The sequence below is a fragment of the Epinephelus fuscoguttatus genome, linkage group LG16 (genome assembly GCF_011397635.1).
Source record: "Epinephelus fuscoguttatus linkage group LG16, E.fuscoguttatus.final_Chr_v1".
In the NCBI taxonomy this organism is placed as follows: domain Eukaryota; kingdom Metazoa; phylum Chordata; class Actinopteri; order Perciformes; family Serranidae; genus Epinephelus; species Epinephelus fuscoguttatus.
Genome location: NC_064767.1, coordinates 31594101 through 31620906, shown reverse-complemented (window position 1 = coordinate 31620906; position 26806 = coordinate 31594101). Strand labels below are relative to the sequence as shown.

The following is a 26806-nucleotide window of genomic DNA, read 5'->3' as shown; positions in this document are numbered from 1 at the left end:
TGTAATATTTTGACTAATTACCTTCATCATGGCACAGTGAAGCAACTCAGACATCAATTGTTGTGAGACTGAGAAAGACACGGGAAGACAAACGAGAGATGAGGGGAGAAATAATGATGAAGCTGGACAGGAGAGAGGCAGAGCACAATAAGCAAACCAAAGGGCTCATTACTGTGGATAGTCGAAGTCTCTGATCGTGACAGAAAGAGACAGACTGATCATTGTCTCCTGCTGGCACTTCCTCCCCACCAAGTTCAGAAGGCTAAGAAGCAATCAGTTGGGACTGTGTGATTCTGGGAGAGTTCTAGAAGATCTATCCTTTCTTTTTCCATTGTCATGTGTCTGTGCAGATAATGTAGCTGTTTCTAGTTCCATGACAGATCAAGCCCTCAGATATCAGCTGATGGCACGTGTTAACATTCTGTTGAGCTTGAAGTTAAAGTATTAATCTGCTAGATGCACCAATGAAGTTATTCTGCATCTCTTTAGTGTCACTGTAAGTGTTTGTTACTCTGGTATTTTTGCTTTACACATACCAGAGGTCACTTGCCAGTCACTTGGTTCAATGGGATTCAATAATGTTGATTAGCATGTCACAAATGGCAAATGTAATGATACAAACGATGCACTCATCCATCCATTTTAAAAATAGCTTGCTGTGTTCAAGGTTGTGAGGGGGCTGGAGCCCATCTCAGCATGCAATGGGTCAAAGGCCGAGTGCTCCCTGGACAGGCTGTCAGTCCTTATAGACAGAAAAACACACTCGTACCTACGGGCAATTCAAATATAATCTGCATGTGTTTAGTCTGTGGGTGGACACCCAGTTGGTGCATTCACATGATGAATTGTGAGGTGACAATGCTTTGGAGCCTCTGCATGTAAAAATTATTTTTAAATCAAAATAAGATCATACATCTACAAATCAGCGCCCCACAAATTATGTTAGGTAGGAAATGAAAATCTACCGAGGTTAGCTTCAGGCGATTTAGGTTACTGTGGTTAGGTTTAGGAAAAGACATACCTTAAAAGGACTGGAAGTCTCCTGGGGAAATTTCAGAAGGAATATCCCGTGTTTTGTGACCATTCCACGGGGACCACTTTTTTACTCCCATCAGCACATTGGTCACGTGATCGCAGCCTTACAAAATATGTGGATTATACATAAAATTTTTTGACCCATGCTTGTGAGGATATCTTCAAATTTTGGTATTCTTGATAGGCAGCCTGGTGGGCAGGTGTGTCAGGTCTGTCAGCTTGCATTCTGGGAAATTGTGCACTCCGCAGACTGTGCTTTCATCTGGGGAGAAAGGGACCCTACATTACATAAATATGAGTGATGTTTGTTTGTGTGAGTGCGTATGTGTGTGTACGGTGTAAATGTGTGTGTGTGTGGTCCCCACTGCGGCACGCAACCTAAATATCCTCTTGTTTTCATGATCATGCTGCCTTGCACATGAATAACAAAGAGGAGTTGCTAATATTAGCAGCCTGTGTGATTCTGGGAGAGTTCTAAGGATCTATCCTTTTCTTTTTTTCCATTGTCAGGGCTCAGTGGATAGCGACTGTTTGGCAGGTTGGAGAGCTGAGGTCTCATCCCCGTCTGCAGGTGAAGGTTTAGACAGCCAACAGTTAGAGAGTCTGGGGATTTACAGAGATGGATTGCGTGAGAGCAGGTGAAAGCTCTTAGCACACATCCTGGTCAAAGAAGCTGTGTTTCATTGTTACACTGTTAAATGCTGACAAACATCAAAGATGAACAGCTCTGTTGCTGTCAGTAAGTGCTGGGAAATCTATTCCATGATGTATGACAAATGTAGCTGTATGTTTCTGCATTTGCCTCAAATCCTACACCACTGCAGAGACTAGAATACACACATGAACGCTCACACAGTTACACAAATGCAAAACCATTTGTGGATGTAATGAGGGTCACAGAGGGTAACCCAGATTGATAATGCAGTGAGCCAAAGGCAGGGTGCTGCCACTACCATCACTAACATGGCTTTCCCATCCAAGTCAATTGCCTGCTGAAACAACAGGCTGCAAGCCATGTGAGTGAGACTTTATGCAGCATAGCAACAGTGTGCAGGGAGCGAGTTACCCCACTGTCTAAGCTGATTTGACACAGTCAGGTGAAACAAGTTCTGAGTTGTGTGGGGGAAGACTTTTTCTGTGCTTTTCGATTTTGCAGAAGCCTGTCTTGTTTAGAGGTTCAGCTCTCTGGCCGTGTGGTGGATTCATTCACCAGAAGAACAGCCTGTCCTCTCATGGGTAAAAAATGGAAAGGACAATTGATTCCTTTATACTTGGATTTGGACATTCTGGGCTCTAGTTTCGCAGACCGGGCGCGGCGGGGGCGCAGCGCACCTGCGCTTCGCCAACTGGGTGTGGCCAGGCGAATTTTGTAAGTTTGGCACACTGTGCGCCCTGGCGCAGCTACTCCTCTTTCCCACCTCCGTCCCTCCTACCTGCGCAAGTCGGAAAGAGGGAGGAGAGAAGGCGTGGAGTGGGTTTTACACACATCACACCAATCAAAAGAGCCTCTCTCCTCGCCCTTAAATGCGCCGCGCGAACTCCTATCTGATGCTGTGGCTGTTTGTGGTTGGCTGAGAGGGATGTGAACTCATTAGTTTGCAGCTGTGTTAATCAAATCAGGTTGGGTTTCCATTACACGTGCCAAACGGTGCCAATCCCCTTTGATCTGACATCAGATGTGACGGGACAGTTGATATAGAGATACATTTATGTGCTGACTGCAGATAGTTGCATTGAATAGTGTTTTTTGGGCTATTTATTGCATCGTTAATGTGCCTGATATTCTGGAAACCTGCCTGTGAGGTTTTGGTGACGTGCGCACACTGTCAGCCGGTCAGCCAAACTTCGACTTACACCAGCTGCGCTCCCCCTGCGCTGACAGTAGACCTGGTTTCAGCTGGTGAGCTTTTAGCGCACCTTCGGCGAAGCCTTTTGGCACGAAACTGTCACTGCGCCAAGCTGGATCTGTCGACACCTCCCCCTGCTGTGCCGCCACACCCATCTCAGCGCACCTCGGTCTGCCAAACTACCAAACTGAGCGCGCCTCGGGTTGCGCTGCTCGAAACTAGCTCTGCGCGGGGTTCGCCACCCTGCGCTGCGCCGGGGAACTAGAGCCCTATGTGTGAAGTGATTTTGTAAAGAAAAAAATACTTATCAAATCTACACTATTGTACCTTTCTATGTTTCTTTCTTTTTTAACCAACCATAAGCTGTTGGTTAAAATAGACTGGTTATTTTAGAAAACAAAAGGCCTAAGGCAACATTTTTAGATTAAGTGAACAATTCTAAGTAATATTTGTTAAAGGCCTACACATGGGTCAAATCACACTTTCTAGCTACGCTAGCATTAGAACCTGAAATATCTCCTTAACTACTGGATGGATTGGAGTGATCTTTGGTTCAAACAAACATAATCCCAAGAGGAAGTATAAATGACTTTGGTGATCCCCTGACTTTACCTCGAGCACCACTATGATGTTGACATTCTTTGGGGTTTTTTGTGAAATGTCTTGACAAATACTGAATGGATTTCTACTGAATTTGGCACAGATAATCAAGGTCAGAGAATGAATCTTAATGAGTGGTTTCTTGGCTTTTCATCTAGCACCACAGCCAACCATTTCTCATTCCTAGGTTGTCAAATACCAACACTTTGGAGTCTTATTGGGACGCACAAGATATTCTTTAGCATCTGTGTAGCTGTCTCCATTGTAACACATGGTTAGCGTTGTCATAGGGTTGCTTTTAGATTTAGGCAACAAAACTACTTGATTAAGTTTACAAAAAACATGATGTTTTGGATTAAATAAGTAAGTTACATACCTATGTAACTTATGTACCATTACGTTAAAACAATGTTTATTTTTGGTTTTACATGGGACACGAACAGTAGTCTCGTGGATGAAAGTCCATGTTTGTTTCAACCATTTAAGACATTTGCCCACCATATGCTGACTGAGTTTCTGGCTCTTTATACTATGTAAGTTGTTCTCATTGTCAAACATACCCATGGATGGATTTACACTGAGTGAGTTGAAAGCCCAGTGCTTCTCATATAGATGCCAAAGAGTGGTATATAACCTAGGAGTGATAACGGGCTGTGCTAGCAGGTTGATGTTGTTGGTTTAGAACAAAATGTCTCAAACCTTACTGGATGCATTGTCGTTTACTTGGAACAGATATCTGTGTTCTTCTCCGGCCATCATGAGGCTTAAATATCACTTGGTCCATCACTTTGGTTTATGAATGAAGACCTCCAAAACTAATGACATTACCATCTGCTTAACAAAGATGATGAACATGGGATACAGTACCTGGTCATTATCAGTCTGTTAGTATTGTCACTGTGAACATGTTGCCATGCTAACATTAGCATTCAGCTCAAAGCACTGCTGTGTCTAAGTATAGCCTTAAAGAGCTGCTGGCATGGCTGTGGACCTTTTAGACTGTAGCTTTGTTCTATAACATGCAATGAATGTGTCTCCCTACAGGAAACTATAATGGGTTACATGCAGGATTTTATCATCAATAAATTATTACATTTGTCTTGAGACGTTTCTATAATTAACATATACAAACAAGGTCATCACCAAGTAGAAACTGTGTACCACAGGGTCACAGATAGCAGGAAAGCTACGCAAATGCTTCACAACAAAAGGACATTGCTTTCCAGCACCTTGTGACAAGAAGTTTATAGAATAAACAGTGACACTGGCATGGGATTAAAACTACTAGTCACATAGATCCAAGTCCATTAACTTGTTTACAGTAATTAATGCACCAACATTCATTTTCAATAACATAGTGATGCTTTTAAACACGTGGCATGTGTGGCATGTTCACCCTAACGATGAATGACTGAATGTGTGGGTATTTGATGATGCTTTGTGATAAGAAAAGCATCCCGACTTGCTTCTATATTCTTGCTCTCCTTGTCACTCATTTGACTACAGCAGCATACAAGTGACAGAGGGGGCTCTGAAATGCTGCCAGCATATGGAGATGAATGTTTTCTGCCTCTGCACATGGCCTGATCTGTCTTGCCTCAGCCTCTCTTACATCATGGCACGTGCCCTGGGGCTTTCTCTACAGAGCCGGCGTTCTGTATTTAGAGCCTGATTTATGCACAAACACACATACCACTGGGGAAGACGCAATGAGTGTTCTTTTCCCCCGCCGCAATTGCCAGCAATATAATCATCTTCCCACACTTCAATGTGCCTTTAAGGATAGCATTCAGAAACAACAGGAAAACAAATCTCATGAAAGCAAATGGAAATTTTAAAGACATAACTGAATGGAAAAACAGAGAGATGGATGGTTTAAAATATTTTGAACCGGGTCAATTCAAGGTAATCAAATAATTAAAAGAAGCAGGGCTTTTATTTTGTTCTTTTATTCCTCTTCCATAGTTTTATAGATCCATGTTGCCATTTTAATCTCCTGTCTTTTCTCCCACTCAACATGGCTTCCAAGATTTGCTCTGGAACTCAATCGACACCCTGCAGACTCCCTGAATAGTGAGACGCTCGTGAAGAGGAATCCACCTGGTAGATGCACAACGGGAGGAGAAATGAAAAATAATTTTTTTTTTTATTTCTGTGTTTCCCTACCTCTTTCTTTCTCTCCCTGTCTTTGTTCTAAGGTTGTTAGAGAGCTCGTTGCTCAACGCAGAAGTGAAGGAAGGAGAGATCCTGCCTCCTACCATTCAGAGGCTGATGAAAGGATACAACAAGTACCTCAGGCCTTTCTTTGACAGTAAGGAAACTGCAGACACATGCAGCCATGGAAATGACAGAACACTCAAGGGAAATGTGTGTTCAACAGAGAACGAGAGGGGCTCATATTGCAGTTTTGTGCTTGCCTATCCCTTCTGAGTAATATTCGCTGACATTTAAATTTACTGCATATGTATATAATGACATGAGATGAAGTCAGATTTATCTTTGAAATTGGTTTGTCCCATGATTGTGTTTTATGTAATGAAATGATAATAAAGAAAAACAAACACTGATATGAGGCCAGTAAAAGAATGCATGATATACTTAGATCTAAATATCCATATAAATCTAAAAATATAATGTGTTAGTGGCTTAACCAGGATCCGAGCTGCTAATATGTGCTGTGATTTAGATTCCAATTTCCAGCAGGCGTCTAATTTTGTTCCAGTAGAGAAGCAAAGTCTATCTCAGTGTACGCTCTCACAGGAACGATATTATGTCATTCCCTGCAAATCCCTCGCCACCGTTATTGTTCTAGGCTCTGGGAATCCGTCACAATGTGATTATGGTTTGTTTACTCGCTGTATGATTTGTAATAACACCTCGGACTTTACCAAGGCGAATGCCATTCAGCATAATCACTCCCGCCTAGGAGCATACGTTTTGTACACACTGATGGCAAAAGCACTGCAAACACATGCATTCACACACCCACGCACATGTATTTGCATTGCACTGTGAGAACTTCCAATGATTTTATTCATTCCCTAACCCAGAAATGCTTCACCAGATATGTGACACTTGTAGCGCTGTCATCATGCACTCCTACGCTATGCTTTGTGTTTTTACTGCATTTTTAGCCACACATATAATGCAAGTTAAAATATTTTTGGTACAAGGTGCAGGGTTTTACTGCTTGTCAATGTCACCTTCCAGCCAGACAGCTGCAGGCACAGCCAGCAGGTTTGCTCAGTGCAGTCGGACCAGACAATTCTGGAGCAGATCGCCCCCTTACTCAAAACTTTATCATTATTTCTAATGCTGAAGTACTGTAAGGATTAGTTTGACGTTTTGGGTAATACGCTTATTCACTTTTATTTTTTTGCCCAGAGTTAGATGAGGAGATTAACACCACTCTATATGTTTGTAGGCTGATTATAAAGCTACAGCAGACAGTTTAGTAGAAAGACTGGAAGCGGTGGAAACAGTATGGCTCTGTCCAAAGGAAAAATTCAGACCGAAGTGTTTGGTTTTCAACATAGAAATAGAATGAGAGTAGAACAGACATTCCCATTCAAAACAATGTAGCAGGATGGTTTATGTGTAGCATTGCCACTGCAACTGTTGTAGCAGGCTTGTGGCAAGTCACCAATTCACAAGTCACAAACTCACTGAGCCGAGGTTTTGCAGTAATGGCCAAATGAGCAATGGACTAGTATGTTTAAACTATGCAATCTGTTGGGGCGACCTGCAGTTTAACTGGTAGCGTGTGTGCCCATACAGGCTGATTCCTTTGCAGTAGCCCAGTGTCACAGCCTAGGCTCAGTGAGCTTGACAAAGAGGGAGATCACACAAGATTAAAGTAATTAAAACAATATTTTTATTTGAAACTTAACCAGAGGGATGATAAATTAGTCTGTAGTCTGTGAACCAGTGGTGTTTGTAATATGGTATGGTGTCCATGAGGCAAAACATAAAGAGGAAACCAAACAAAAAGGCCTAGATAACCAAAGGCTCAGCATGCCCAGGTGGAATGATCAAGCTGATGGCTCCGTCCATCTCTACCTGCACACAACCTGCAAAGGTCAGGGCCATCACCCTCAGGTACAATTCAGACCTGTGGCCCTTTGCTGCTTATCACGTCGCTTTCTCTCCCACCTTTCCTGTCAAGTCTTCAGCTGCACTACCATTAAAAGGCAAAAACACCCAAAACATAATTATAAAAAAGTAATAATAAAAAATAAAAATACAATCTTTTAAAAGATGACCAAAGCTGTTATTTCCCTTTTTTTGCAGAAATGAAAGTTGTATCTAACTTCTTATCTAACCACCAGAAATTGAATGATCATATCTCCCAAAATGGTGACCTATCCTTTTAAAGCTAAGCTCCAGTAAAAGTATATGACTTAATTTTAAGTTTTTTGTAATTGTTTGATGCTGTGTGAAGGCATTAACTGTGAAGAAATACACAAACACTTGCTTACAGTAAATGCACGTACATGTAAATATACCCCCATACTGACAAACCTACAGTAGACACACACAAAGACATATACAGTATCTGCAATATGACAACAGGCTCATTAGACTTTCTCACAGAAATAAAGATTGATAAGTGAGCGTAGGGAGAACTGGGGAGATGAAACATAGGACAGCAGCAAAGTTACCCCTCTTTGATGGTGAATCAGGGAGAACTAATTCCCTCAAGGAGGTTCATACTCGACCGACTGCAGCTGTTGATGTGCCAGCAATGTGGGGTCTTAAGCGTTTTTGAAAAATGCTGTCCTTCAAGAACCTTTTCATTATACAACACTATGCTTTATTATACAACCCTATATCCTTATGCCTCCTCAGTATACCCTGGTACCTCATATATCTCAGTCACATGTACTGTAGTAGCCATCTGTATGTATTAGTGGTGTAACAGTACACAAAAGTGAGTGTTTAGGAATCACGGTTCAGTGCCACAGAGGATCTGTTTCATTTCATTTATTTTGAACTGATAGTAGCGCTAGTATCAAAGACAGATATAATCCTCCTGCTGAGAACTGAGGTAACATTTTGTTTACTGACAACTTCAGTAAACTGTTTTCATCATAAAAATAAGGGACACCTCTGTATTACACTGTACGAACACTGAACAAATGCTTCCCAAAAGGCAACAGGTCACAACAGGCTGTAAAACTAAAAAGCATCTCTTATGCTATGAAAAAAAAACAAAAAAAACCAAAAACATACATAGCATAATACTTGTGTGCATTCGGAATAGTCAGTTCCTTCCTTTGCTTTTATTTAACCATTCAAAGCACCCAAACATTCGGGTGATCACCACATCTTGGTGATGCCATTGGATGTGTGTAGGCATGTTCAATGTGTTACCATTTACATCCTCTTCACAGGTGGAGCAACACCATTACAGCATTCTTGTCTTCTACACAACTTTCCCTCTGTTGCTGGTGTAGCTGACCGAGAGTTCCAGCATTTCATTTGCACTTGCCATAGTTTGACTGACTCATACGCCAGTCAGCTTGTTGTGCCAGCCTCAGTGGGTGCTGCTAATGGCGTAGGGCTTAACATCTCTGGGCCGAACTCATGCCTATTAACTTTGGCTCCACATTACATGCATCAGTCTACATACCGTGTATTCCTCAGTGTTTCTGTGTGCACCTGACCTTGACCCCTGTTTCTTGACAGTGCGGTGCAAATATGCTAACCATTGATATTCATGCATTAACGCTTACACACACAGGTATATATTCAAATGGTGGGGAATATGTAATGTGTAGACATACAACAGATGAAACATCCAGCAATTTTTCATTCTTGTTTCTAGATGGTCCTGTAACAGTGGGTATGAGCCTGGACATTGCCAGCATTGACACCATCTCAGAGATCAACATGGTAAGACAATGATTTTCATGCACAGCAACAGACCCAGAACCACACAAATAATGTGTGTGTAGCTGTTCAATTTAGGGTTTGTTGTTTTTACCAACATTTCTTTATGCTCTGTTTACCTCACTTAACCTTTTTTATCCCAAGGCTCCAAATTGTGTTTTTGTTTTAGTTCCACTGATCTACCTCTCAAGTTCCAAACAGATGTATTACACCTTTTCACAATAACCATGTTGTTTTAAAATGCTTTGATGTGAATCGTTGCAGTCAGTATTTGCCTTGAAAAACCCATTTACACAATGCTTGTTTTAGAATTCTGGAGGTGTCAAATACCAAAGCTCATTACAGAACACTAATCCAACTAATCGGTGAAATCTGTGAGGGTTTAAGTATTAACAGGCAGTAAATATGAGCACATAAATAATACAAGCCAAAATCCATCAAGAGCAACAACAAGATGCAACTGAAAGTAACTTTTAGTCAACTTTTTAAGTCAGATCACGTTACTGAATCTTTTTACTTCATATGTGACAAGGGTCAATACATTTGTAAAGAAGGTGAATTGTTAATAAAAACACCATTCAATAGATCAGTCAGTAGATAAATGATTATTAATTGAAGTCATTTACAGCTTTTCAGATGTGAATATTTTTAGATTTTCTTTGTTTTCAATGACAGTAAACTGCATCTTTGTGTTTAGGACTCTTGATTGTGCAGAACAAGCAGTTTTAAGATGTCAACTAATGCTCTGAGAAATTGTGACTTTTGAATATTTTACAGACCCAACTATTAATGGAGAAAGTAGTTGGTAAATTAAATGATAAGGAATCCAATTGTTATTTACTGTACAATCAACTACTGACACAGGCAATAGTGAACCCCTTAGAGCCTCCCCACAACTTAGGAGTAAGGCTCAACCAAACCTGATATGCAAATGTTGCTTTGATCTCAATAACAACCCACAAGGATAGATTACAACAAAGCATGGTAGCTCACAGCACATTAGGACACACAATAGCAATAGGACACTGACATGTTGATTGACAGAAATACACCTGTCAACATCATGGGTAGCCTCAGTTTAACAGTGGACGAGATGATAGCATTCCACTGGGGCTGATTATTTCTTGTGGGTCTGAACATGTTTTCCCTCACAGCTTGTTGCCGCACAGCAGAAGAAAATGATTACGAAGCTGTACACAAAATATGTTCAGTGTCATAAAAACCTGAACAGACTTGCTGACGTGAAGCAATGCTGTGGATTACTATTGCTTGAGGCACAGAAGGGCTCAGGGACCTGACACCATCAATACCCAACAATGCAAAAAAAAAGCCACTGGCTGATTAATGAAATACGGATACATGGGAGAGGCCTGGTTTGCAAAAACCTCACTTGCTTGTCAGCATATTATTGACATGCTTGTTAAATTGTCAGTTAGCTCTGTTGTGACCTTTGAGCCTGAATCCTGCAGGACTACACCGCCACCATATTCCTCCGCCAGCGCTGGACGGACGAGCGCTTGGTGTTTGAGGGCAACAAGAGCTTGAGTCTTGACGGGCGCCTGGTGGAGCTGCTCTGGGTTCCTGACACCTTCATCGTCGACTCCAAGAAGTCCTTCCTCCATGACATCACCGTGGCGAACAGGCTGATTCGCATCTTCCCCAACGGGACCGTCCTTTACGCGCTGAGGTGGGATAACGAACAAGCGTAATTGTTCATTGGTTGTTTGTTTCTTTCTGCTCCAACAGACAATGAAAAGTAAGCCAGGGAATGGAGGAGAAATTGGCCTGGGGGTGGAAGCGTGGGTTAAATTTGAGATAATGTGATTGCGCAGCAGGGAGTTATGTCAATTCTATTACTTGGGTATTGGATTTTATGAATACAAGAGCATGTGATCTGTCAATACAAAGAGCTGTGGGCTATCAAAGCAACAGCAAGGTCCCGTTAGCATCTTTCAAGCATTGATTGCTCTGTGCGCAAGGGCTTGACAAGCTCTTGGCAAGCTTCTGAAACATGAATTACCTTGGCTTTCTGATTAGACACTGGGCCAAGCAGACAGGTTATAGACAGAGAGGTTAAAGATGATCCAGCAAGTGAATGTGTTGAGCTGTTTAAAGCCTGTGATGATGGGATTTACACATCCTACTGTATTTGGTCACAGGCTTTAACCTCAGCTTGTCTATGGATTGTATAAGAGCTGTCCGTGGTGCTGATTAGACCTTGATCTCAGTGGTCCTGAACTTGTTTTTACACTTTAGCAGTGGTTATACATGGTCTGGCTACACAATGAAAGAGAAAAAAAGCATCACATGGGAGACATTCTCACTGTTTTAATGGCAACTTTGTGACTATCATGGGGAGAAGAATGTACGTGGGTGTCATGTTATAGTAAATTGGGCTGGGTATTCAGGCTCAGTTCAGTCTGGCCTCACAGTTAATCATGTCTCTGCACACTGTAAACATCAAGAGGGCACTGCATTGCTCTCTGGTGTGTGAGCATGCCTGTCTGCAATTTTTGATTTACGCTTTTATTTTTAACAAGTGTGTGACATTGTTATGTACAGTGTGACTTCATTTGTTGATTTATGTTGTTCTGAATGTGTGTGCCTGCCCTGGTTGTTATGGACGTTTGCCTCCAGACAGAGAACTGCACAGTTTCTGGGCTTTAACCAGACAGAGGGGATGTGGAGGAGGGTAGGGCTTTACATTCCGAGAGCAGGACTAGTGAGAGTAAAACAAGCCAAAAAAAGATAGTCAGGAGAGGGATGGACACCCCGGGGAATTGGTGCTGTGAAAAGGGACAGAGTGAAGTGAGAGATGTGAGGTGTTGAAGGATAGGACAGCTGTGGTAAATGTTTCAGTGCTGCGCCAGGGGGATTACATGAGAAAGCACTGAGGTGATCGGAGTTAAAGGTTGAGCAGTTAAAAGGGCAGATTCAATTAGAATTACTGTGTGCTACTTTGATGGTACAGGAGGTCCGGTTCATATTTGGAATGGAAAATATCATAAAGCCAGAAATCAGTGATGTCAGTGAGATGGATTTTCTGAGGGTCCATCTCCACTTTCCCATTTTTAAGTCAGTTGTGCTGCAGCTCTCTGATTATAAATCTTGATTATGTGAGAAATTTCTAAGGAATTGTTCGAAAGACTTCCGAGTAAAAACATTCTAGTAAAACTTTGAAGCTCTGCAACTTCTTAGCAAAGTGTGATTCTCAAGTGCTGACAGCAGTGACTCCTATGTGTTATGAAATATGGATTTAAGGTATGTCTGTCTAAAATACTGACCCCCAAGCACTGAATCAATAGCAAGCCTCCAGAGATTATGTGTCATAGCTACATCACATCAATCATCAAAACTTAATACACACCTTGTCATGATTGAGACTGTTCATCATTAACTGTATCAAATTCTTACATTACTCAGTATTGGCAAGAGGAAAGCTTACAGAACACACTGTACTTCCCCAACAATTAAGTTAACAATATGAATACATGCAATTTAGTAATATTATTCATCAAAGCTTAAATAAAGCAACCATTTTAATGATTCTTATCTGTTACATGTGAATCAAATATATGTTTAATTGTCTCTATTGCTAGAATATGTAAAGTGTGTAGCCCATGCGTCTGCCTCACTTCTAACTGATTAAGGAGACCTCTCTTTAATAAGCCGAGACCAAGTCTTATCAATAAGGCATTTAGACCTAATTCATATCACTCACCATTTACAACATGACATCATTTACTCATATCATATTTATATATCATACATACTTATTTTATAATTTATATAAACATAATATTAAATTGTATTCAATAGTGTCTATGTATAAAAAAATAAATATATTAATGTCTGCATACTTTATTGCATACATTATATAGACATTACACATACTTATTTAGTTTAATTTTATTTATGAAGCCCAATATCACAGAGCATAATTTGCCGCAGAGGGGTTTTCAGCATAGGACATCCCTCTGTCCTGGGACCCTTACTGTGGATAAGGACAACAAAAAGATAGAAATCTCAGGAAGAGCAACAGGGGGGTGGGAGGTGTAATAATGGTAGAAGAATGACTAATTCAGTGTGTCATAGGAAGCCCCCCAGCAGACTAGGCCTACATTAGCCTAACTAGGGGCCGGTCCAAGGCAAGCCTGAGCCAGCCCTAACTATAAGCTTTATCAAAGAAGAAAGTCTTAAGTCTACTCGAATGTAGAGGTGGTGTCTGTATCCCAGACCGAAACTGGAAGATGATTCCATAAAAGAGGAGCCTGATAGCTGAAGGCTCTGGCTCCTGTTCTACTTTTGGAGACTTTAGGGACCACAAGTAACCCTGCACTGTCAGAGCACAGTGTTGTGGTGAGATAATAGTTTACTATGAGCTCTGTAACTGAGGAGAAGGATTCTAAATTTTTAGATGTTTGTGATATTGTGCAATTATCCTGTATATGAAAAAGGGTTTGTATACATATTGCCAGATCTATAAAGACCATTTCCATGGAAATGCATTGCTAGACAACAGCTTAGGTCCATGTTTACTTCCTGTCAGCTGATGTTGTGCACTGAATCATTGTGACCTTGCATGAACAACAGCAATCACTTCTGAGCAGACAACTGGTAGCTGATTACAACTGGGGAGTATGTAAAATTGGCGAACTCGTTTATTTCTGTTATCATTTTCAGCCATGACAGTAATGTTTAAAGACATATAGTTAAACACTGTAGTCCGACCCACCTGACGTTTCTGCTAGGCTTGTTTTATGTACTACTGCTAAATGATTGTTTTTCTCAGTGGTGTTTGGTTGCTTTGATATAAAAGCTTCAGTGCCCTGTCAGAAAAGGCTGTCTGACAGTAAGGTAAAGCTGTGAAAATGTTCTTAATATAGCATATACTTAAACTGATATACATTTTTTGGGGGGGGGTAGCCTTTGTAGGTGGATAAAAACTAACTCATTGAGGCAGGGTCTGCTCAGCACTGTTTGATTCCATGTACTTGAAGCAAGAATTTTCCACCTGCAAGTTATTGTAAATAAACATTGTGATCCAGTCTGTTCACAAACACTGCACAACATTCCAACAGGAAATACAAAGGGACCCATTTAGAATGCGCATGTTGTTTTTGTGTCAAGTTTGAAATGGTCTGTAAGGAAAGGGTGTACATAATGTATATAGTTGTTTTCATATTTCTTTTAAAAACCTGTTTCATTTTTATTCATCATTAAATCCCTTTTCCCCCTTTGCTTTGGGCTCCTCAGCTGCTGTAACAAGTGAATTCCCCCTGTGTGGAATTAATTTAGTATGTCTTATCTTAATTTAATTCTAAGACCAAAAACGGCATAATTTTTAGAATTTTATTACCAAAATCATACTGTGAGAGGCTTTCATACATACTGACCCAGATTTACAGTATGACATCAATGCAAAGCAAAGACTTCATTCTCCTTTTCAAGTGTTCTTCAGTCATGTGCCACAGAGGGCTTGATTCATGCATAATTTTATATCCACCAAAAACTAAGACAGCCAACTCCAATTCCATCCATCAGCACATTTTTTAACCATAGAACGGGGAAATAATATGTTGTAGCCACTGTGCTAGAATAACTGCAAAAATAACATTTATTACTTTTTTGTTTTTGTAGGATTACCACCACCGTGGCTTGCAACATGGATCTGACCAAGTATCCCATGGACAAGCAGACCTGCACACTACAACTGGAGAGCTGTAAGGACACTTCATACTTAATAAAGAAAATCCGAACTGTGCAGCTTGAAGCTGTGGCAGTGACTTGGTGGGTGGGCGTGATGTCAAATGAATCTGATCAAACCGAAGGATCAAACAGATCACTTTCTCTCATCTTCTAAACTGCTGGTGTGTGTACGTGCCTGCGTGCATGTGTGTAAGACTGCATGGTTATGTCACACAGCAGACAGATACTGCAGGGGCAATCCTGGTCATGATGGAGTATTCTCTTGCGTTATGTTTTATTGTCATAAATTACTGTCAAGAAAATGAAGATCAAGCTGGAGGGTAAGTCATACGAAAGTTAACTATCCCTTAAAGAAATGGTTCAACTGTGTGGAAAATATGCCTCGTTACTTTCTAGCCCAGAGTTATACATGTATGAGAAGATAGATGCCTCTCTTATGTCTGTCAGTATAAGCCCAAAGCAAGAAACCATTACCTTAGCCTTAAGACAGAGCTAGGCTAGCAGTTTGTCCTGCTTCTAGTCTTTTTGCTAAGCTAAACAAATGGCCTCCTGGCTCTGGTGCCATAGTTTAAGGTTCCCTGTGGAATTTTTGACCATTGGTCAGGCCTGAAATGGCTGATTTCACAGCAGATTTTCTAAAAAAAAATTGCAGTGCATGTTGCAATGTTTTGAGGTGTTCTTTTTATCATAAGATTTTTTCAAGCTTTTTAAAAAATACAATTTCATTAAATGCACATTGTGACATGATGCATTTTCAGAGCCAATGTTGACATAAAATAAAACAGACAGACATTAATAAAAATCTTTACAGGTCTAAAATGATCTCTTTTATACATTAGAGCCAGTCAGGAAGATCTAGAAGGCAACACCGAGGTCCATGAGGTTGAAACAGACCTACCTGATTGTAAAGACAGTGATCAACAGTAAAATTAAGCTACATTAAAAATAAGGCAGACACTGCAGTGGTGTTCAGCATCAGATGAGAGAGAAACCATCTTGCACCTTGCAGCTTCACCATCAGGTGAGGGGCAGCCTGTTGTGCCCTTCACAGCTTGACATTGGTTATACCACTTTATAGTTTGTAAAGTTAAAAAGCTCCAACAGTTACTCAGTGCAATAATATGTGTACAGTGTTCTAAAGTGGTCTGTTAAATTTGGTTGTGTGTTTGAAATGATAAGTGTCCTCAAAATGAAAGGTGTTAAAATTTGCCTGCTCCGTGCTGCAGGACAGGGCCCCACTCGGAGTAAGCTGCGGGGGGCTGCTTACACTGACACCGAATTGGCTCAACTCAGTCATTAAACCCAGTAATAACTGTTGGGTAATATTAGCTGTGTGATGCTAGCAGTCATCCCTGTCAGTGTGTGTGACTCTGTACCAGGTGCAGCAGTAGTCTTGTGATAAGCAGAGAGAGGGGCAAGAAGGGGCTGAGCAGGTCAACAAAATAAATGAGTTCTAAAATGAAATTAGATTTTACCCATTTTAAAAAAACTTATGGGAAGGTTGCGGTGACTGGACAAAATTGCAAAGTTGCGCAAAATTAACAGGGAATGGCTAAATTTGCGATTGCATCATGGCAAAATCCCGGAGGGACTGATTAGCAGCACTATGGAGAATTTTTTGAGTGTCTTTAAGCTATTCACACCCACCTTTACAACACATTATTATGGATCCCACAGCATGCTGCAACTGGCTAGCACTCATCATATTGATTCATTGAGGTTGGAGTGGTCAGGATTAGGCCAAAGAGGTCATTGTTAGGATTAGTTCTAGCCAATCCCAGATAGTCTCTCAGTCTATGTCTAAAATGATAAATGAGGACAATGGGTAAGTAGGTTAAGCAAAGGACTTTTGAACAGGAGACTGGGGTTTGAGTCCCATGTGTGTCACTATTGGCTTATTGTTTCTGGACATAGTTGACTATGTTGTTGAGTTGAATAAAGCTGCTGAATCCACACTGTGTACATAAACTGTAGTGGAATAGCTGAATTCACCCATTCATGTTAATGTTTCGACACTGCCAGGACACCCAGGGATATACTGCTGGGTGTAAATAGTCAGTGGTGCAAATAGCATTGTTGGCTACACACACCTGGGTGCTTCCCTCTGCCATGATGCTATATACACCTGGGTGTAAATAGCCACATTGGTTATTCGACCCCCGGCGCAAATAGCATTGTTGGTTACAAACACCTGGGTGCAAATAGCATCTGCCTTGTTTTTATATGTCAGTCCCCTTTCTTTTTGTGTCACGCACACGGTTGGTGGAAGTAACATGCAATGAAACATGGTTATGGGATAACAACAGGAAGGGAAATGAAGACTGCCAACAAACAAACATGGGTGTAAACACTGCATAATTTGATTATTCAAAAAATCTTCCACAGGGCTCCATAATACACAGATTTCAGAGCAATGTTCAGTGGATGACCTTCCCATAGGCAACATAGGCATGAGAGTAAATGGCAAAAGTTTGCACATGCCATAATCTTTTATTGTTTGATACATATTATTATTGCTAATTAGCTAACATGTTTGATTTGTAATTAGCTCTTATAGTTGTTTGTAAAAAACACAAGGGGAGGCTTGCCTAGGGTGCCAGATGTGCCAACGCTGGTGATATTCCCATCAACAAAAAGATTATTTCCCAAAATGTCGAACATTTTCCCCTGAGCCCTTAGGCAACATATTTTAAGGTTGGTCCTGTCCGTGACAACAAACCCACCTACATTTACAAATCCTTTAAACTCATATTGATATTTTAAGTATGGAAACAGCTGCCAGTAGTGTTCACTTGTTAAAAATTCTGAAATTTGTTGACATTTTCCTGAAATAAGAGGAGTGATTTGCCTAATTTTGACATGTTTTGATTGGTTTCTAGTGGAAATGCGGTGGCAGTATGTTTATGATGTTTATAATTAAAGAAAATTGCAATTAAGCTTAAATAAGGTGGCAAGATGGATTTTTTGCTAGTGCAAGGGATAGAGGAGGAAGACGTTGCCCCCTCCCCCCCATCTTCCCTCACTCTTCTGCCATATTTGCTTTCCAAGTCGCTTCTGCTCCATGCTATTAGACGACAGCCAGCCACGCTAAGCTAAGTCTGATCCCTGCCAGAAGCCCACCAGGACCTCAGTGCCAAATAAAACATTTAACGGCAGCTCCAGTCCCACTTAGCAGACAAAAAGACATCTGGAGGTTAAAGTTAGGTAACTGAGAGAATGATGGATCCATCCTCCGCTGCTTCAATAATTCCAGGCTAAATATCTGCATCTTTCTCTCTGTCTGTCTCTCTTTTCCACCCTCTCTTACAATCTCTCTCATCCTGCTGCTCCATCTCTGCCGTTTTCTCTCTGTCTCCCTCTCCTTTCCTCCTCTCCCTCAATCTCTACCTCCCTCTTGCTCTGTCCCTTTATGAAGATGTATATTCAAGGATTTATTTCTTTTAATGCTGTGCCAAAAGTGGATCCTCTGCACAGGAGGATGGTTTAAAGAGAGCGTCGTTGTGGGAGGGTGCGGGGTGTTTAGATCGGGATTGCGGTAAAATATTTAGTGCGTTATGACAGCAGAAAGAGTCAGAAGATATGACAGTCTTTTGTGATCTTTGCTTTATTAACTTTAGGTGGTAGCTCTGGAAAAAAAAATGTGGATATACTTGTTTTCAAGGGGCGACAGGGCACTGCAAGGTTGATTGTACCCCCATGTAACTCTTTCCATGCTATTGCACAGCATGTCACTACCCATTTGTGTCTCTAATTTGTACTGTAATGTCAGAGCTTTAGGTCAGGAAAATAATGAGTTCTTCCAGTAAGAGGAGTACAATGAGAGAGAAAACAATGAATTTTACAGGACCTTTCAGCATCGGAGTCAACAGTGCCCTTCGTTAGGGGCCTGCTCCCAGACTATAACTAACCTTGGTCAATTATACATGGCTCCATATGGGTTTATGTAGGGAGGGCAACAGCAAATTACTGAGCATCTCATGTACAACAGATCATAGAGGTGTATTTCAGCTTCAGCCAACAGCACTTCCTCCTACTTTCCTTATTCTCTTGCTCCCTCTGCAGATAAATGAGAAAAATACACCAAAGGTTGTTAATCACACCTTTTTGTCCTTAATAAATTACATCTTGAGAGCCATACCAGTTCTTATTAATTGATGTCAATGTAGCTATATTGTGCTATCAAAAGCACTGCCACACTTAGCCGTGGCATCTTTGACCATATTCATTTTGCATGCCTTCTCATTCCAAGATTTATTTGGGTTATCAGGGCTCTCGAGGGCCCAGTGCAATATGCATGATTAGTCTGTTATGGTATGATGCAAGAGTTAAGCTCTTCATCAGGACTCTTTGAAGATGTTAACATGGACACCACAAATGCATTTCCATTAGCAAATCCTGTTGGATCTCTGTGTGTCAAACTGTGTTAGAGTGAAGAACAGGAGAGTATTCTATTCTATGACTCTAACAACATACATGAAACATTAACATTGTCTTTGAAGTGTTTAAAGTGTCGTGTTGTTTAACAGCAGATGCAGGACTTGAGAGTTGCACAGTGTAAACCTTACCCATCTGCTTCACGGGGGTAACGTTACGTCTTGAACTAGATTTTCAAAGGTTTTCTCGCTCCCTTTGGTTCTTGCCAAATGTTCCTCTTGTGCTGAAATTTAGTATTAGAGGGAATTTACCACCTACTATGGGCTGCAATCCCCAACAACTCAACCATAAGAGGATCAGGCATTTGCATAGCTTGAGCAATTAACCTTCCCAGCTGTTCCCTCCATAGCTACTTTGGGGTTTAGTAAACTTATTAATGCTGTTTCTATATCATCATCATCATCATCATCATCATGGCAATAATTTGGAATTATAGCAGGTTTTGTAATGTGAAATGTTCTTGTCGTATTTCTCATCTGCACAAGCAAACAGCTGCTTATATAAACATCCAGCAGACATGGAGCAGCATTAGCATTCATTTGAAGTGGTGATTGTGCCCACTTGACAAATATAAGTCAGATATTCACTCTCCTTTAAGCAGGTCCAGTCGACTCCTGCAGGAAATATCTGGTTCTTTAGCTGCGAAATGCTCCGCTGTGTTAACCAGCTCGTCGCTATCTTTGTTTTACCACTATTAGCTGCTGAGTAGGTGGTGTACAGAGGGTTTATCAGAGCTTTTTTTTTTTTCGCTGAAAACAACTGTTTGCTGTCTGCAGCTAGGAATAAGGTCAATGAGAGTGGTGAGTCTGAACCAAAGCTTGCACCAAGTTGTACAACTGAGTGACACTTAAGGACTGGGATTGATTGTTGATTGTTAATGTAAAGTAATTAGTGCAGCTTCATTTTATTCATTCCATTTTAGCACCTGTCTCTTTAAGCCCCACTTCTGATAAAACCCACTCTGCTCTGACTGGTGAGCATTTTCAGGGCTTGTGTATCTCAGCATCTCTGAACTTCAGTCAGTGCAGCCGGTGAATGACTGTAATGGAGAATAGCGGCGCTTTTTAATGTGAAAAATCACTAATAAAAGCCTCTAAACACATGCAGACATGTTCCAGCAGGGATATGATCCTAAATAGGGGAGAAGTTAACAACATCAGCAAACAGGATTCCAGGTTTGCCTGATGTTAGCATATAGCTACATGTAGCAGTGTACTTGCAAATGGGAAATGACTTTGTATAGCAGCACTTTCTACTGTGAAAAAGCGTATCAACACAACACGACCTGTCCCAGCAAGAATATGATCGAAAATCTTGGAGAAATTAATAACACTGGCAACCAAGATTTCGGGTTTTTCTGACATTAGCATGTAGCTACACATAGCAGTGTAGGCTATGTCAAGTAGACCTTTGCAGTAGCATAGCTGTAGGATTCCATTACAAGCTGACATCAGCTTGTCTCGAAAGTAGAAAAGAGGGTTTTGCTCACAGGAATTACTTTTATGTTTGTTAACCATATTATCTGAGACGTTGGCCACAGTTAATATGAACATCCAACACTGTAACATTATACATGACAGAAAATAATGAAAAGCATAAGAAGTCCCCTTTAGGTATTTGCTGTAATCTTCCTCAGAAAGTAATTTCCATCTCTTTTCTCTCCTGCAGGGGGTTACAACGTCAATGATGTCATGTTCTACTGGACCAGAGGAAATGAGTCTGTCAGTGGTTTAGACACTCTACAGCTGGCTCAGTACACAGTAGAGGACCACTACACATCTGTCTCAGAGGCCGTTTATGAAACTGGTAACAATGCCCTTCAAAACCATTGCTTAATGTTATTCCCAAGGCTATACTAATGTTTCATCACTCATTAAATATTATTTTAAAAAAGAGCCCTTATGGGTAGGATTTCTGATTCAGAACACATTTTCTCTTATCAAGTACACTGACAGACTTTTGTCCCTCTTGTCAAAGGCAATTACCCGAAGCTGGTCTTCCACTTTGAGCTGAAGAGGAGCATTCTGTACTTCATCCTTGAGACTTATGTCCCCTCGAGCCTGCTTGTTGTCCTCTCATGGGTTTCCTTCTGGATTTCCCTGTCCTCTGTTCCAGCACGTATTTGTATAGGTATAAGACTAAGCATCCTTTTCTATACTCAAATGTGAAAAGCAAATGTCATACTGTTTTCATATTGCACCAGATCTTATCTAGGTATTGTGTGTCACTGTAGGTGCTATGTACTGTTGTTGAGAGATAAATATTTCACTATATTTCTCTTCCTCACCAGTTATCAGTAGTGTGTTTAGTACCAAACAAATGTAAGAGACTTCTACTCTCTTATGGGTGAACACAAATGTTGGTTTGGGTTTGATTTTAGAGGGCTGAGGGTTGAAGAGAGCATGTGTGACACTGTGTTATCGAGTGGGAACATCCAAACATAGATGTTGCATTGAATTAAATCCACCACTACTGCAGGGGCCTTTGAGAACACAAAGTTCCCAAAACAAACAAAACAACAAGATATGTTATTCAGTGGAGTGCTGGGTATCTGTGGTTACATGTCAAGGCTTGAATGATTCTTCCTATGGATATTTCTGTCAGCCAGCTGTGGCCTTCAGAAACTTTTTTTGCAGCCTGCTGTATGTGATATGGAATGCATGCATTATATTTAGATCATCTGTGGTGGACTGTCAGGTTAGGGATGACAGTTTGTAGAAAACTGCTGGTTGCATGACAATTACTGGCACCTCCTGGGTTTTTCAGGGAATTACGTTCTATAATCTGTGCTAGTGCTGTTAGCTAAATTTAGGAGAAAAGGCTTTAGGAAAAAAGGACTGACTTGTCAGACCTCAAGGGAGAGATTAAGTGATCTGCCTTATCTGCAAACAGGTGAACTCAGTGTTCAAGGAATTTTATGTTAATTATAGCTGCTGCACAGCGATGGGTTGGGTCCGGGCGTTTTTAGGCAATTCTGAGCAACAAGCAGAAGAATTGGAAGACATTTAGGAATTTAGCAACACAATCTGCCATTTGCATCAGCTGAGGCTTGAACTCACAACCTCTGAGACTAAGAATCAATTTCTATCTCCATCAGTGACAATTGATGTGTAGCTTCACAAATTGACTAAGCCAGACGTGCAGGTTTAGCAGCCGTCCATGCATGGAAAAGCAGATGTCAAACCACTGTAAAAAATTCAGTTATCTAAACAAAAATCTGAAAATACACATATTGCATCTAGACAGCATGGAGAATGCCATGATAATTTGTTTGTAACAATGATTGATTTGCTCCATAAGTGAAAAACTGATGTTTAAAATTGCCATTTTTACATGGCAATTTTAAACATAGTTTAAACATAGTAAACATAGTTTTTGTAGGACAGTCTGAAGATGCTCTGTAGCAAGTTTGGTGTCAATTGAGCAAAAATTGTGGGAGGAGATAGGTTTAAGAAGTTTTACAGTTTTTTGAAAAAAACAGTGATGAACTTCATAATTTTTAATAGGTTAACACCAAAGATATCCTTTAATGGTCTTTTGTGTGAGTAATGGACTAATCCATATTTCACCAGTGTCTCCTTGTGTTTTTTGTGCCAGGAGTTACCACAGTACTGACCATGACCACTCTGATGATGGGCGCCCGGACATCACTGCCCAACGCCAACTGCTTCATTAAAGCCATTGATGTTTACTTAGGGATTTGCTTCAGTTTTATCTTTGGAGCGCTCATTGAGTACGCCGTGGCCCACTTCTGCACCCTCACTCACACCGACTCACACATGCTCATGGTGAGACCCTCCTGGATATCCTTTGATATTTTTTAATTGTCATTGATGTTGTTGTGGTCCCAGTCATTGTCTTCATAATGGTGGTCATTGTCACCGTCGTCATCACCATCATTATCATCATCATCATCATCATCATGTCATCATGAGCACTCAGGGGTGAGTTGAACAAGTGCTACGAGTTCTCAAATTTAGATGTACAATTTTTTTTCCCCCGATTAAAAACTCATCTGTTCTTTGGTTCTCACTCTCTTGCAGTATTCCCACCATTTGCACGACCTTGACGACGAAATGAACGGCATCATCACCACCATCGCCAATCACAACAGGGCCAAGAGACGCAAGGAGGCTGCCGCGACTCCCACACCGGCCCCTGCCTCTCTAGAACTCACTGTCAGCCCGTCCAGCCCCTCGGGCAGTGAGCCTAAGCCCGAGGCATCGCCTCCGGAACCTACCAACTGGTGCCTCACTGCTCTGGCCACCGTCCGCAAAGTGCTTCGCTCCATAAATTGCTGTCACGTGGAGAACCCTCACCACATAGACAACTACTCCAGAGTCACCTTCCCCCTCTCTTTTGTCATGGTTAATCTGCTCTACTGGACATATTATCTGTACTTTTAGCGTCGGCTTGAGCGCAGCACGTGTCCCAGAGAGTGTGAGACGGAGAGTGTATGTAGTCAAGAAGTGTATTTTACTGTATGTATGTACAGTAAGTGTTATTTAGGTTTGTTTCAAGATGAGTGTGTAAAATTTCTGCATTTGGATTCATGAGCGAAGTAGCATACTTATATAGGGTTGTCTTCGAGGAAAAGTAATGGTTATAATTACAGCTCCATTTTTAAATATTGTATACTCAAACTGACAAAGTTTTATACAGCGGTCTTCTTAAAACTGGGCGAGATTTGATCAATGCTCATACAACCTGAGATGAAAAGAACATTGCTTAGAAAGAAAGACTTCGCGAGTTTGCATCTTTTTCGCTGTAGTATATTCATTTTAGGTCTATCACTGTGCAGGTTGTTACTGTTGGACGCACAGAAGATGGAGCTGTAATTTAAGGCTTTATGGCATAATATGCTAGCATTGCTGAGGGAGAGCAAAAGCCCGCTCCACTTTCATTCCCTGTTGTGATGGATTGATTATTGAACTTTACAACTTCATCTTCCATTTCTGCCTGCAGGTACAACATTTAGAGGGAAATAGCAAAAATAATGGATGGGAGACGAGAGACGAGGGAGCAAATAACTCAACGAGGAGAGTGTGTTAAAAACTATAAACCAGTCTCCCAAGGACGACCGCTTCCGTTCGCTGTTGAAACCTCTCTGTCTTCCGTGTCCTTCTGTGAGTTATTTTTAATTCACTGAGCAGTGCTGACTCTCTTTGCCTGCATTTATTTTTTTCATTGACACTATAAATGTAGTGGCCTTTGATCCCTTCAGTTGTATTTTGGAAATCTGGCCACCATAGACAGTATTATGGCACTTGTCATCTCACAAATCTGTTCTGCAGATTCACGAGGAAGGAAATGAAACTGAAACATGATGACCAATAAATTACACGGCATAAATATCACACCATGGAATTAATAATGATATGAATAAATAGAGTGAAATATAGATAAGATTTGAAATTATTTCTAAAATATTATTTTATTTAAAGGGGGCCTTTTATGCTTTAACATATTTTGTGTCTTATATATAGAGTTAGTGTCAGAAATTCATATTAAATGTAGTTAAAGTTTTAAATTTTGAGGTAAAAGTAAGTAAAAGTAATCCCTCTGAGCAAAATCCTCAGGTTGCATACCTTTCTGAACACTCCACTTCCAACGGTTTTTCAATACTCTGGCAACAGTTTGACACCAAAGTGTCACCGATTTCTTTATATGGTCATCTGCTCCAGGCATGCCGCTGCAAGTGCTCACATTATGTAGCCTTCACTGCTACATGTAGCTACATGCTAATGTCAGCAAAATATGTAATCTTGGTTGCCAGTGTTGGTAATTTCTCTTTGATTTCAGATCATATTCCTGCTAGAACATTGTCAGATTGTGAGGATTTTGGCATAAAAGCTTTTATTGGTGATTTTTCACAGTTCAGGGTGCCGCTATTCTCCATTACTGCAAGTACACTGCTATATGTAGCTCCATGCTAACAGCAGGAAAACATGTAAACTTGATTATCGATGTTGTACAGTATATTTCTCTCAGATATCGGACTGTATTCCTGTTGTAACATGTCTGATTGGGTTTAGAAGCTTTAATTGGAGAATTTTCATTCCCCAGGTGAAAGTACACTGATAGTGTACATATAGCTACGTGCTAACGCCAGGGAAACATGTAATCTTTGCTGCTGATGTTATTAATTTCTCCTCAATTTCAGATCATATTTCTGTTGGAACATGTCCGGTTATCTTAAGAATCTTTTACTGGTGATTTTTGTGGCAGGAAGTGCAACTATTCTCCATTACAGTCACTTCCCTGGCTGCTATGACAGTACAGAGATGCAAATATACGAAACCTGAAAATGCTGACAAATCAGAGCAGAATGGGCTTTTTCAGGAGAGCGGCTTAAAGAGACAGGTGTAACAGAAAGAGGGTGAATGCAGGTGTTCCAGCGCAGGCAGTGTAAGGAAAATGAAGTGTTTTTTTGTTTTGTTTTGTTTTGTTTTGTTTTTTTTATAAAGCATGTCAATATGTTCTATTAGAAACCCCAAATACAAGTATGAACCTGAAAATGGGCTTAATAGGTCCCCTTTAATCTTTTTTCTTTTTCATTATAGGTATAAAAATAACATAGTAATGGGATGAGTTTTAATAATAAATAACATTATTTTACTATTTATTGGTTGATTTGTAAATGTCACTTTATTTATTCACATGAGTTTGTATTTTAGTATGTTTCATTTACTTATTTAATGTGGGCTTTGTGTTTTATATTAACTAGACATGTGTAATGCAACATTGTGACATACAGGGCAACAACACCAAGACAGACACATAATAGTGATATACACAGCACTCTTTATTTGCTGCTGGTAGTGTTTCTCTGTCTTTGTAAAACTTAACACAGCAGTCAGACCTAGATGTGTTAGACACTGTAGAGTGATTTGAATATGAATGAAATGGCCAAAATATTTCAACAGGATGTCATCATCTGTGCATTATCCAAATGGAAAAAGGCCTGGATATGCTACACTTGAGGTTTCACTTCTCTCCTCAGTTTTTAGGCTGTTGTCATCTCTCGCTGTGTGACTATTGAGTATTTCAGTTCAGGTGATATGGTACGTTTGTGAACCAAAGAGCCAAAGATTCCGATTTTATTTCCTTTTTCTTTCCCTTTAGTTCTTCAACTAGGAGAATTTAAGTGCATTTTCAAATATCATGTTTGTTATTGATAGGATCATTCTGAAATAGCATGCAGTCAATGAGCAGATGAACATAACACTTTACATTTCAGACAGAAAACATGATTCAGTTTAAATACAGGGATGCATGTTTATTTATTG

At 40.6% G+C, this 26806-nt stretch overlaps 1 protein-coding gene across 4 annotated transcripts in view; it reads left to right on the top strand.

Annotated features, from left to right (window-relative positions):
• The window catches only part of LOC125903571 (gamma-aminobutyric acid receptor subunit pi), a 71592-nt gene extending 45008 nt beyond the window's left edge, over positions 1-26584 (top strand). For all 4 annotated transcript variants that reach the window (XM_049600566.1, XM_049600565.1, XM_049600563.1 and 1 more), the window contains 8 exons: positions 5681-5793; positions 9310-9377; positions 10844-11061; positions 15015-15097; positions 21186-21323; positions 21495-21647; positions 23115-23305; positions 23561-26584. In XM_049600566.1, coding sequence (XP_049456523.1) covers positions 5681-5793; positions 9310-9377; positions 10844-11061; positions 15015-15097; positions 21186-21323; positions 21495-21647; positions 23115-23305; positions 23561-23923 — 1327 coding nt within the window. In that variant the 3' untranslated portion in view covers positions 23924-26584. The remainder of the gene's footprint in view (positions 1-5680; positions 5794-9309; positions 9378-10843; positions 11062-15014; positions 15098-21185; positions 21324-21494; positions 21648-23114; positions 23306-23560) is intronic.
• Positions 26585-26806: the final 222 nt, after the last annotated feature.